The sequence below is a fragment of the Engraulis encrasicolus genome, chromosome 14 (assembly GCF_034702125.1).
Source record: "Engraulis encrasicolus isolate BLACKSEA-1 chromosome 14, IST_EnEncr_1.0, whole genome shotgun sequence".
Taxonomy (NCBI): Eukaryota; Metazoa; Chordata; class Actinopteri; order Clupeiformes; family Engraulidae; genus Engraulis; species Engraulis encrasicolus.
The window spans coordinates 4,417,118-4,431,752 of NC_085870.1; the positions used below are offsets into that span (position 1 = coordinate 4,417,118).

A 14,635-nucleotide genomic window follows, 5' to 3' on the forward strand; every position below is an offset into this window, starting at 1 on the left:
AGGAGAGGAGAGGAGAGGAGAGGAGAGGAGAGGAGAGGAGAGGAGAGGAGAGGAGAGGAGGAGTGGAGTGGAGAGAAGAAAAGAAACAAGTCTCTGTGAGAAAAAAGAAACTTTTTTGTCCAAGTAAGATGTAAGTCTTAAGTGGGCTTAATTGAACTCAGAGATACAGCAGTAGTGTCCATGATCTTTCGTCATTATTACTTTTTAAAACTCCCAGAACAGTTACTGTATGCCCATACATTTCAATGCACCCTATTTATACTTGATCACAAATACAGTTTTTGGTACAAAGCGGTTTATTTATGTGAAACGTGTTTCAATATGAGTCCATCCCTTTATCAGGAGACCGAGAAGTCTTTCTATCAAACCACTCCGCAGTATTTCCTCCAGATAATGTCACAGTTACTATGGGTGTGTTTCTTTACCATAAACCTCATCTAAACAAGATGTCAATCGTGGCTGTATCTGGTCATCAAAATCCGTAAAATACAATATATAAGCATCTTTATCATTGTTTCTGTTTTTTTTTTTAATGCAACTTGCAAATAAATGCTTTTGTTATTCAAGGCATGTGTCATCAGTGACACATCCAAAACATAAAAGAGAAACGTATATAAAAGCTCAGCAGTTTCCCCCCGAATTCCCATGTAGACGTGAAAGTGTAAAGTGTTTATTTTTCCACTTTGCCTTACCTTATCCTTAGTCAAAAAAAGGACAGGTACCATATTTTTTATTTGAAAAGGCATGAGGATTGCCAAAGGAAAAATGTGAAATACTGTGTTAATAAAGGAATGTGGAGTTTAGCAGGCGGGGAGGGAAAATGAAGACAGACCACCATGAGTTTGCACCAAGCATGCCCAGGCGCCCCGACAGACCACTTGTTGTTTTTCTTAAATAAAGAAGACTTTGTAAAATGAGATAGTTGGCCTGCCTACATTTTTTGATGCACCGCCACAGCCATGAACAAAAGAAGCATTATGCTCCTCTCTCTTCTTGTTCCCCGTTAGTGTTGTATGACATGCGCCACAGTATGAAGCGAAACGAAATTAAAAAAAGTCAGAATATCCCTGTATTTGGTACCTTGTACTTTTTGTATATTTTCTAATAACCATTTTTTGTAAGTTTGCGGATTCTGTATATTCTTCCAAAGGATGAAATAAAATCTGAACTTTTAATTATACAGCCTGGCTTTCATCATTGTGCCGCATGGCCCACACAAACACACAAATGTCCTAAATAGTACTTAGATGTGAGTACTTCTTGTCTGATATGAATTTTAGTTGTACAATTAATACTGAAGACAAACATAGTAACTTTGCAATACATTTGCATCATCTTAGATATCCCCCCCCTGCACCACACACACACACACACACACACACACACACACACACACACACACACACACACACACACACACACACACACTATAGACACACACACACACACACACACACACACTATAGACACACACACACACACACACACACACTATAGACACACACACACACACACTATCGCCACAAGAGTGATTTGTGTCTTAATGTCATGTTTGCCAATTCCGCGACACACACGTGTGTGTTTGCATGCTATAGTGTTTAGTTTCCCCCAGAGGAGATCTCCAAAGAGACAGTTATGTTTGTGTAGCAGGCAGCGTAGCGCTTCATTTTCAGGTTCCTCTTGTTTTCCACCTCATGAACTTTATACTTTATGCCCCCAGGGGTGACGAATAAACCCCACGGGATACAGATTGTGCTTTTGAAGGAAGTAAAAAAACAGAAACGAGGCAGGAAAACAACAAGTGGCGCTCCTCACCTCACCAGAGCTGAGTTGACCTTTGGCAGTGAGCGCCTAATGAACGCTGAGGGGATGGGTTCCCGCTCTCCTCCGGTGTGTCAGCGCTCTCTCCTGACGAGGGCTCGGAGGAGACGAAAATGTCAATTAGTCCCTTTAGCTCCGGCACAGACCTGCTAACGGCACCCAAGTGGAGTAATGAATGGCCCTCGTCTCCGATTAACCAGGAATGTCGAGTCAAAACAAGGCCATGTGTGGAATTAGTGATCGTGAAAACGTTTCTCAAACTATGCAGACTGTGGTCAAGCTATGCTTATGATACGGATACTCACAAGTCCCAGATGCAGCTCTGTCAGATATCAACCATATTATGTGGAAGCACTGGTATGGTTGCCTCTTAAGACTGTCATGACTGATAGTGTGTTTGTACATGCTTATGCATCATTGTTTGTCTTTTTTCTTCTTCTATTCTGCTTTTACTGTGTATTTTTATGAAGGGGTGAATTCAGGTGGATTAGGCCTTTTTTGCATATAAGCGAATGGCCCAAAGTGGCCCAATTTACCTGAACTCACCATAAATGCTGTGTGTCCTCCTATTGGGCCAAGAGCCCGTAATAAAGTTTACATGTAGGCTATGCACAGGGCCGTAACCAGACATTTTCAAATATAGAGGTCAATTACTGCGCGCAGTACTGCACAATTTCGAACGCTTCAAACACTTGTTTTCATTAATCACTGCCTTGATGATAAATGGGGTTGGCACATATAGACTGAATTTATCATTGTTGATCATATATCGGTTTTCATCAATAGAGAAATGTTACATTACTGTTAAAAAAAAATACAGAGGACATGACATCTGTGTCCTCAATGGTAGTTATGGCCATCGCTATGCAAGCAACAGACGAAACCAGACCGAAGAAATGTTATTCTATATTACATCGCTACGGTAGCCTATATTTGATGGCCTGTTAAGATTTTTAAAACAATGATAGCCAATGGGTGAGAGAGACATCAGGAAGGAAAAACATTCCCAACTCATTCGTGCTTAGTTCCCTCCTACAAAACTGCAGTGTCTTGAGTCTCACAGTATTATTTGAAATCAGATTATTTTATGTTGCTGTGACCTCAGAATGTGCACAATACTACTCTACTACGATATTACATGACATTATATTACATTATTACATTACATTGCATTTGGCAGACGCTTTATAGCCAAAACCACTTTCAAAAGAGGACATAATCAAGCCAACATCACAAGTAAATACAAAGTGCACAGGAAATATACAGAACAACAAGTGCAGTTGCAAAGAGGGGTTCGTTTTTTTATTTTTATTTATTTTTTTTGTATAAAGAGTAAGTAAAGAGTAAATAACGAGTACACACACAACATAAACACATACACACACACACTCCAGACACACACACACACACACACACAAACTGAACTAAACATCATGTCAAGAGTCTGCCCTGGGGCTAGGCCAGCTCAAGCATTAGTCTAGTAGATACTCCCGAAAAAGGAAGGTCTTTAGTTGTTTCTTTATTACATTACATTACATCCAGTTGCACATGATAACTTTGTCACTGCCGTTCTGGTAACAGCAAATGGATACCAGAGGGCTTGTAGTAACTTTTTACTGCAGATGGGCCCGTCAACAGGCCTATTCACTCTTTCCTGAAAATGCTCATCTACATCCTGACACACGCACACACACAAGCACGCACGCACGCACGCACGCACGCACACACACACACACAGAGACACACACACATGCACACACACACACACACACACACACACACACACACACACACACACACACACACACACACACACACACACACACACACACACACACACACACACACAGGCACAGGCACAGACACAGGCCCACACACACATTCACCCCTCCCCCCACACACACACACACACACACACACACACACGTCGCCTGTTTTTTTGTGAGGGAGGCCAGGACATGTGAGAATTTAGATCCTGTGATGAAATTGCTGTATAAAAACCTGCTGTGACAAGACATTCGCTATTCGCTTGATCAGACGACTCGTGGATGAGGACTTGTGACTTGTGGGCTACTGAAGTATTCTGAGACTTGCTTGTGTACCTCATACTGCTGTAATTGCTTTGCTGATTTTTACACTTTTTTTCTCTTTCTCTTTAATTACTGAATGTTATTCTTGTTATATCTATTTATTATTTTGTCGTTTGCTACACACAGTATATAAAAGCTCATATGAACTTTTCCGGCAATGCCAGCTCTGACACTCAAACGCTGAGGATCTAATAGGACTATATTATTTTGTTGTTCTTCAGAGTGAAATAGGGGGGTATACACACTGTAAAAAAAAAACGCACATATGAACTTTTCAGGCAATGCCAGCTCTGTCACTCAACCGCTGATTGTGTAATAAGACCATACAGTACATGAAAGTTATTGTTCAGTCATATCTATTTATTATTTTGTTGTTCTTCAGAGTGAAATAGGGGGGTACAGTAGCACACACTGTAAAAAAACGGACATATGAACTTTTCCGGCAATGCCAGCTCTGCCGCTCAACCAATGAGGGACGCGTTTGCGGCGGCGGTGGCCAAGAACGTGGTGGTGGCCATCTTGTGCCTGCTCATCAACTACATCAACAGCACGCTGGTGCACACCTTCTTCCGCAGCCGCAGCTTCACGGAGAACCCGCGCTACATCCTCTACATCCACCTGGTGCTCAACGACATGGTGCAGCTCAGCGTGGCAGGCCTGCTGCACATGCTCAGCTACGCCGTGCACACGCTCAACGTCTCCCTCTGCTGCTTCCTGCTGATGCTCGCCGTCTTCACCACGCTCAACACGCCGCTCAACCTAGCCAGCATGGCCGTCGAGCGCTACATCGCCGTGTGCCGCCCGTTGAGGCACGCGCAGATCTGCACGCCGCGCCGCACCTACGTGCTGATCGGCCTGATCTGGGTGATGGGCGCCGTGCCCATTCTGCCCGACCTGTTCGTGCTGCTGGCCACCGAGCCCTTGGCCTTCTTCAGCTCGCGCATCTTCTGCAGTCGGCCGTCCGTCTTCCGGCATCCGTACCTGGTGGCCAAGAAGAGCGTCTCGCACGTCGCCTACCTGACCGTCGTCTGGCTCACGCTGCTCTACACCTACTTCCGCATCCTTTTCGCCGCCAAGGCGGCCAAGTCAGACGCCCGGAAGGCGCGCAACACGATCCTGCTGCACGGCGCGCAGCTGCTCATGTGCATGTTCACCTACATGGCGCCCCTGCTGGACACGCTGTTCACCTACATCTCGCCCAAGATGCGCTTCCTCAGCTACCTGATCGTGCACATCCTTCCCCGGCTTCTGAGCCCCGTCATCTACGGGCTGAGGGACCAGGCGTTTCTGAAGTACCTGAAGAACTACTACGTGTGCTGCAGGTGTCACGACGACGGGAGGCATGCCGCCGCAGCCGCGTCTGTACCACACAATGTGACCTCTGTGAACCCTTTGTACAGCAAATAACATGACATGTCAGGCCCTCTTCTAATCGAGAGGCCTGTCGTGTTGTGTTCCATTCTGTTGTATTTTGCAATTGAAATGTAACAAGTACCTGTACCTGTATGTATATGTCCCCTGTAATGTTTAACCACATAATGTCACCTATGTGAAGCCTTTGTACAGCAAATGACATGTCAGGCCCTCTTCTAATCTAGAGGCCTGTTGTGTTGTGTTTCATTCTGTTGTATTTTTCGACTGAAATGTAACAAGTACCTGCACCTGTATGTATATGTCCCCTGTAATGTTTAACCACATAATGTCACCTATGTGAAGCCTTTGTACAGCAAATGACATGTCAGGCCCTCTTCTAATCTAGAGGCCTGTTGTGTTGTGTTTCATTCTGTTGTATTTTTCGACTGAAATGTAACAAGTACCTGCACCTGTATGTATATGTCCCCTGTAATGTGTAACCACATAATGTCACCTATGTGAAGCCTTTGTACAGCAAATGACATGTCAGGCCCTCTTCTAATCTAGAGGCCTGTTGTGTTGTGTTTCATTCTGTTGTATTTTTCGACTGAAATGTAACAAGTACCTGCACCTGTATGTATATGTCCCCTGTAATGTGTAACCACATAATGTCACCTATGTGAAGCCTTTGTACAGCAAATGACATGTCAGGCCCTCTTCTAATCTAGAGGCCTGTTGTGTTGTGTTTCATTCTGTTGTATTTTTCGACTGAAATGTAACAAGTACCTGCACCTGTATGTATATGTCCCCTGTAATGTTTAACCACATAATGTGACCTATGTGAAGCCTTTGTACAGCAAATGACATGTCAGGCCCTCTTCTAATCTAGAGGCCTGTTGTGTTGTGTTTCATTCTGTTGTATTTTTCGACTGAAATGTAACAAGTACCTGCACCTGTATGTACAGTATATGTCCCCTGTAATGTGTAACCATGTGTAGTTCCAAATGCAGTGTGAAGTGAAAGTGAAATGAAAGCCCAACTGGGAAACTCCAACTCCCATTGTCATTGTGACACAGCACTCTACAGCACACAAGTGCACACTGCACACAACTAAAATGCACTCATGCCTAACCCATGCAAGGGCACAGCCCCCAATGGTGCCCCAAGGGAGCAGTGCGGCAGGACGGTACCATGCTCAGTGTGTGTGTGTGCGTGTGCGTGTGCGTGTGGGTGTGTGGGTGTGTGTGTGTGTTTAGAAATGTTTTTATTTCCAATATATGCACTGTGGTTTCCCTGTCTCTTGCCATCTCTGTATCTGCTCTCTCTTCTCATGCCAGCAGTGCTCGTGACTGTTTCCCATCATTGTGGATTTGGAATGGAACCTGACACTCAGGTATTCATTATTCCAGAGACGGTCTATTATGAAGAAATAAGAAAATCTACCAAGAAAATCTTTGATTATTCATTATATTATTACACTTCTTAAATTTCAGAATCGTGCGTTGCTCGTATATTGTTATTTATTCTTTTTTTTGACCTGGCCTATTATTTCACAGACCTGTTGCTTTGTTTGTTTTATGGAACAGCAATACACTTTATTGTGAGAGTTTTCCCATCACTTCAGCTGTGTTGAAATCCATCATTGAATTTTGGCAGTATGCATACTTAAATAAATACATAATGCCACAAAGTGTCTTCCTTTTGTCCCTACGTCCATTTTTTCAGTGTTATAGTGAAGAAGTGTTAGCTATGTACCGTCATCATTAACAATTCCATTATCCTCAGAAATGTCAGTAATCCCTGTTACATTGATTAGGTACACGTAAACATGGTGCATAAAAGCTTGTAGCCTACTATAAAAGTACTTGGACTGTATCTTAGGGTTAGGGTTACTGTAGGTGAAATGTAAGTAGGCCTACATCAGTGGTTCCCAACCTATGGGTCGGGACCCAACCAATGGGTCGCCAAAAAAGATCCACAGTGGGTCGCAAAGCCCTCTTGATTTTAAGGGGTTTCATTTTAATACCATATTTAACTAAAATATGCATAGAAGCAACAAAATGTGATACAGTAAACATTTATTCTATATTTGACTGAAGACAAATTGAGGAATAAAATGATAACTAATGAGTTTTCAAATTGAGGAATAAAATGATAACTAATGAGTTTTCGCAGGAAACTGAGTATCTATGCCCCCCATTTGCAATGGGTTAGGATAAAAATAAACTGTTACAAAAGTAGTAATGTATTCACCACTGACTCATACTGTATATAGTATTTGTATGTACAGTATATTTCCATGTCTTTTCTTTAGACTTCCAACTGCAGACAGGAGAGAGAGAGAGAGAGAGAGAGAGAGAGAGAGAAAGAGAAGGGGAGAGAGAGAAGAGCACTTCCTGGGGCACTAAACAAACAGTGAAAATCACAGGCACAGTGTATACCCATGCCTCAGACTGAGAGCCTCCTTCACATATAACAAGGTCATTAAGGTCATTCGTGTGTACTATATTAACGATGGATGACACTGTGTGACACAGGGGTTATGCTCGCAGTCTGGGTTGAGCTGTGGAGGGTCCTTAGAATCTTACGTCTACGGGAGGAATGTCCACACGGCGCAAAACACGTCCGACCGCCGTCACCGAACGCAGCGACCGAAAAGGCAAACAGTTGCTAAGTGACCCCTGTCTGTACATGGCGTACATCAATAACCTGGCAGCTAAATTTAGCCCAGGCTATCTCGAAGGTAGCTCCTTGGAAAAACGAAAACATAACATGTAGGCTAGTCGCCATGCAACACCACCAGCACAAAATTTGCAGCAACGTTCTCATAAATTCTTTAAAATGTCCAAATGACTACGACGGGACGAATGGCTATGAGCCATCATCAACTAATGAAACTAAGTGGTGTAGCGCACTCAACTCAACCAAAATAAAGAAAAAGCAGCTGGGTGCTTATTCCTCAAAATGATATGAAATTGAAGAGAACAGTACAGCATTACAAATGGTCTGTTGTATTGCCCGTGACAGGCAATAAAACAGACAACTTGGAGTGCTGTACTGTTCTCTTCATTTCCATCATGAACTAATATAATTGCTGTATACTCTGACTAATATATCAATATTGCATTCAGATGTGCTCTTCAACCTGATCCGTTCGTCCGTTTGTTGGTCTTCACACAAGTCCTGTATAATTTCACACGTGCACTTGCTCATAATATTTGGGCATGAATATTGTGGCCATGCAGAAAAGGCTATAGGGGCCTACATACGCGAACTCTATACATACCTACATATTTTACACATAAGTACGAGCAAATGATAAATGCAGGCATGTGTACATACTAGGGATGGAAATAAGCACCCGTCCACCTGCCAATGACGGGTTAATTTCAGTGGTGACTGGTACATTTTTCAACCCACCAGTCACTTTCACTGGTAAAAATGGTTAGTGACTGGTAGATTTTAAAATCTACCTGCCACAGTGACTGGTGGGGAAAAAAGTGTAAGTTCCACCCCTGGTACATACAGTTAACATCATTGCTTTGGCAGGGCGTTTGTTTCCATTTGTTGCCATTTGTTGCATGGGGAAACGATGAAAAGCATCCCTGGTATGTACAGGTAGCTGTTGCCAGGCACATTACTGCAGTGCCACATTGCATTGCTATCACATTCCTTCTTGCACCCAATGTACTTGTACTGATAGCAGTACTTGATGACACCCATATAGCCTAATTAGACCCCCCCCCATTGGAAGGATAATGTGAAAGTGAAAGAAAGGCCATTGGGAAACTCCAACTCCCATTGTCATTGTGACACAGCACACAAGTGAACACTGCACACAACGAAATTGCATTTATGCCTCACCCGTGCAAGGGGGCAGCCCTCAGTGGCGCCCCATGGGGAGCAGTGCGGTGGGACGGTACCATGCTCAGGGTACCTCAGTCATGGAGGAGGATGTGGGAGAGCACTGATTGATTACTCCCCCCACCAACCTGGCGGGTCGGGAGTCGAGCCGGCGACCTCTGGGATGCAAGTCTGACGCCCTAACCGCTCACCCATGACTACCCCAAGCAAGACTGCAACGCAAGATTACTGTGGCAACATTTAAATTGTTTTGAAATTTACATCGCATGTCTGCCAAATAATGTAAAAAAGACGACATAGCATACGACAAAGCATATTTCACAGAGTTCTTCACAAAATAAGTCAAACAGAAAAACAGCACATGAAATTGAAACAAGGTGATATAGCTAAAAGGATGTTGACAATGTTAACTGCTAACTTGGAGGTCAAATTTGCACTGCCATACCCACAGAACGGTTGAAAGTACAGGAGAACGGTAAAACCCTATTATTTAACTCAAGGGGAGGTGTAAAACAAGCTTATTTCCAAAAATGGGACAGTAACACTTTAAGTACCATAGTACTATACCACTGTGACAGTGCATGGGACCTTTAGTAATACGTTATGATTTGGTCATTACCATTCTGGTAAGAGCTAATGTATAACAGGCCCATTATAAGGCCAGACCTTCTACTTTTGTAGCTGGTGGAGTAAATGGAGGGGGTGAATTTCTGAACCGACACTTTTTTTTTGGATAATGTGAAAAATGGGCATATTTTTGGGGAAAATACCAAATCGGGAAGACAGCGGGAAATAAGTCAGAAAAATACACACACACACACGCACGCACGCACGCACGCACGCACGCACGCACGCACGCACGCACGCACGCACGCACGCACGCACGCACACACACACACACACACACCTACACAGTCTCACCCCAAGTAGTCAATTTTTGACCACTCAATTTTTGACACCCCAAGACTGCAATTTTTGACGTCTTGGGTATTCCTTCCACGTCACATTTTGACTATGTCCTCAAAGGCACCCCCTTGTGACAGCATAACGTCATTGAGGTTAGGTTTAGGAATAGTTTTAGGGTTAGGCCACATAGTCAAAATGTGACGTGGAAGGAATACCCAAGACGTCAAAAATTGCCGTCTGGTCCAAGGTAGTCAGAAATTGACTACTTGGGGTGAGACTGCGTTGCACACACACACACACACACACACACACACACACACACACACACACACACACACACACACACACACACACACACACACACACATTTTGATTATTTTATTTGGGAGGACCAAAAAAAGTATTGAGAAACAATACAGCGCCCCAAACAATATTAAAATAGCAATAATGTGTCTTCTACATAAATGCAAATAAGTTATACTGGTCTGAAGCCTATTCAGGGGTACAAGTGGCATCTCCTCCTCCAAATATACAGACTGCCTATAACTGCAGATATTGAACAACACTTGGCTATCTGTTTTGCTTTCTTCTTATTTAGGCCAGCTATTTGGAAACCTCTGACACACAATTTATGAACATGGACAAGGCTACCATAGATAAGTGCCACCATGGATGTTTTGTATCCACTTTCTGTCAATGCATGAATTTCATTTTTCAGCAAAGCACAGGTCCATATGCATCAAAGCAGCATCCTATTTCCACAACTGTGACGGTTTATAGAGTCTCATCCACAACAACAATGTCCGGGGTGTTAGGGCAGTCTTTAAGGACATTGTCCAGAGCATCATTGGTGGTCAAATGGGAAAACCAGTTTGGGTTGATTTTTCTGTCTGTGTGTAGGCTATATGTGTTGGTCCGTGTAGTTTGCGCAGTTCTGTTGCAGTGATGTCCACAATGCGGTTGTGACGGGCGGTGTACAGGCCTTTAAAAGCAATACAGGCATTCATGATGTGCGCTGTAGATTCTATAGTATCGTCAGTATGTAACAGGCAGAATGGTTTATGGCGCATTGGGTACCAGAGAGAAAGGTTATATTGAGTAGGGAGAACTTGGAGCCTAGCTTTAATGACAAATTTCAGAATGCCTGTATTGACAGCTGGATTGTGGAGCGCGGACACACACACACACACACACACACACACACACACACACACACACACACACACACACACACACACACACACACACACACACACACACACACACACACACACACACACACACACCCAAATGTGTGCACACACGTTTTGTATTGTTAATTGTGGGGACCTTCCATTAAAATGTCGCTAAAGAATTTTTTTTGTATACAATTACAACACTATTTGCTCTCCAAAAAGGACCCCCTTGTCAGGTTTTTGTATCCTAATGGGAACTAATGGAGCCTACATGAACACACACACACACACACACACACACACACACACACACACACACACACACACACACACACACACACACACACACACACACACACACACACACACACACACACACACACACACACACACACTGTTGGTCCTCTGTGCACTGTGCCTAATCGCAGGCTGTACTGTACAAACACACTGACACACACACTCTATCTCACACACACACACACACACACACACACACACACACACACACACACACACACACACACACACACACACACACACACACACACACACACACACACACACACACACACACACACACACACACACACACACACACACTGTCGGTCCTCTGTGCACTGTGCCTAATCGCAGTCAAAGTTCACTGCCTGTATAGGCAGGTAGGCTACAGTATAAAGGCGGCATCACTCCCCATACCAGCGCTCTGTGGGCCAATACAACACAGGTGAGTGACGATCACATCTGGGTGTCATTTGACACAGTCACAGTATACACAGAAATACATACACTGCATGCCCAGGAATTATGTAAGACGGTGTAAGGAGGTGTAGGCTACTCTTGAGTCAGGGTTATGGTTGTGAAGGGATTTATAGCCTACTGCAATATCACGTAACATTGTGTCTGTGTTTATGCATTGTATGTTTAATCATCAACATTTTGTTATTGTGGCAATTGTTTCATTACTGTTGACTGTTGTGTGTAATAGTGCCTACGTGTATTAGAGTGCTATAACATTTAGTGATATATTGATACTTTGTTGTTGCGCATAGCTATAATGACATCTTTGTAATATGATGATGTACCATATCTGTTTATTTGTAATGTATTTGCAATGTCAATATTTCAATGTCCTGTGTGTGTGTGTGTGTGTGTGTGTGTGTGTGCGTGCGTGTGTGTGCGTGTGTGTGTGTGTGTGTGTGTGTGTGCGTGCGTGCGTGCGTGCATGCGTGTGTGCGTGTGTGTGTGTGGAATCACTCTGCTGTATGTCCTGTGGCCATCGTTCTGTTGTTGCTCTTTAAAAAATCATTGAGATCTACAATATGAGTATATGCAGCATGTGATGGAAGTCAGACAGGAACTGATGCAAAGTTGTTAAACAGTGGAATGGATGGTGGAAGAGAGAGGAAGGTAGAAGACAGTGTGTGTGTGTGTTGTGTGTAGCCTATTATGTCGTTTGGATTGTCTTACAACATGGTTTCCCAAACTGGGGTGCGTGCACCCCTGGGGGTGCGCGGCCTGCCACAAGGGGGTGCGCGAGCTGAATAGAGCAATGGATTTGTTGCTCTTTAAAAAATCATTGAGATCTAAAATATGAGTAAATGCAGCATGTGATGGAAGGCAGACAGGAACTGATGCAAAGTTGTTAAAGGGACACTGTGTGAGATTTTTAGTTGTTTATTTCCAGAATTCATTCTGCCCATTCACTAATGTTACCTTTTTCATGAATAATTACCACCACCATCAAATTCTAAGTATTCATTATGACTACAAAAATTACACTTTTCATACATGCAAAGGGGGATCTTCTCCATGGTCCGCCATTTTGAATTTCCAAAAATAGCTATTTTTAGCTGCAAAAATGACTCTACTTGGACCATACTAGAAAATATTAGTTTATTACTTAGTAAGCTTTCATGTAAAGATCAAATTTGGCAATAGGCAGCCCATTTTCAATGAGCAGCATAGTTAGAGTACCTTTTTTGACCATTTCCTGCACAGTGTCCCTTTAAACAGTGGAATGGATGAGAGAGGAAGGGAGAGGAAGGTAGAAGACAGTGTATGTGTATTGTGTGTAGCCTATTATGCCGTCTGGATTGTCTTACAAGAGGGTTTCCCAAACTGGGGTGCATGCACCCCTGGGGGTGCGCGGCCTGCCACAAGGGGGTGCGCGAGCTGAATAGAGCAATGGATGATATGTGTGTTTTTATACAGCATTCATCTGAAGTGTAATATATAACTCCTAGACTTGTCATGCACCAAGTTACATTGTAAGGATGGTAGAAAAAGCATCAGGTCTATTGGAAATGAGGAGTGCCCAAAATGTGTAGCTGTGCAACATTCTATTAGGGGGTGCGCGAACCACATTGAAATGTACAAGGGGGTATGCGAGGGGAAAAGTTTGGGAACCTCTGTCTTACAACATGTCTTTGAAATGTCGCATAGATATTTTGTTCAGTCAAGTTCAACTTTTTTATACTGCCCTACAAAGCAAAAAGGCAGAAACACAGAGCTCCAAATTGAGGGAAATGAATTTTAAAAGGAGCTAACATTTTATTTAAATGGTTCACTATTACAGTGGATCGACCACATTAGGTACCAGCTGTACCAACCCTAACCCTAACCTTAACCCTAGATGTAAGAAATTGGTAGGCCTACATAGAGTTACACTGCTATTACATGGTATTAATAAATATTGTTACAATGGTTATTGTTATATAGGCCTACATATTGTTAAACTATTACAATGTAGCCTACCTAATGTGGTAGATCCACTGTCATAGTGAACCATCAAAATTAAGTGATACCTTATAGATCCTGTTGTCCAGTCTAAGTAGTTTTAGAGATTATTGACATGTGGCTGTTGTGTTACTTAAAGGAGCACTCCTGCCAATTTCAATGTGCTGTTGTATTGCTTACGCTACCCTTGACTTGTCAGTAGCCGGTGTTTTGTTTACATTTCAAAAATACATGTTTATTTATTCCCAAAAACATCCAAAAGGTTGTGCAACATCAGCAGACAGCTAGCAAACAGCCATACCTTTTGGGAAAATATTTGAAGTAGGCCTATGATCATTTTAAAAAAAAATGTATACAAAAGTTGCCCCCATTAGAATAGCTCATATCTCGGAGAGGGCTGAGCCAAAAACTGCGGCGTCACCGGCTACTGACAAGTCAAGGGTAGCGTGAGCAATACAACAGCACATTGAAATTGGCAGGAGTGCTCCTTTAATATCACCACATTCATTGCATAATAACTCATTTTCAACAACGATGCATTTACTACCTTTTTTCTTTGTATGGCAGTATACCTCTGCTGTGTGTAAACCCTGCAGTAATGTATTGTGCTTGTATGCGTGCTCTGTTCTTATGTGTACATGCAATAATCCAAGTCCAGAATATGGGGGTGTACTTTGATGTGGATATACT

General features: G+C 43.0%; 1 protein-coding gene across 1 annotated transcript; it reads left to right on the forward strand.

Moving 5' to 3' along the window:
* The first annotated feature begins 4,340 nt into the window (after positions 1-4,340).
* On the forward strand, positions 4,341-5,318 carry LOC134462939 (odorant receptor 131-2-like). Its single transcript, XM_063216210.1, has one exon. It carries the CDS (start codon positions 4,341-4,343, stop codon positions 5,316-5,318), a length of 978 nt encoding a protein of 325 aa, XP_063072280.1.
* The last annotated feature ends 9,317 nt before the right edge of the window (positions 5,319-14,635 follow it).

Bases quoted from the DNA above. Each gene is read 5' to 3' on its own strand.
- LOC134462939 (XM_063216210.1), top strand. From the start codon at position 4,341: ATGAACTTTTCCGGCAATGCCAGCTCTGCCGCTCAACCAATGAGGGAC.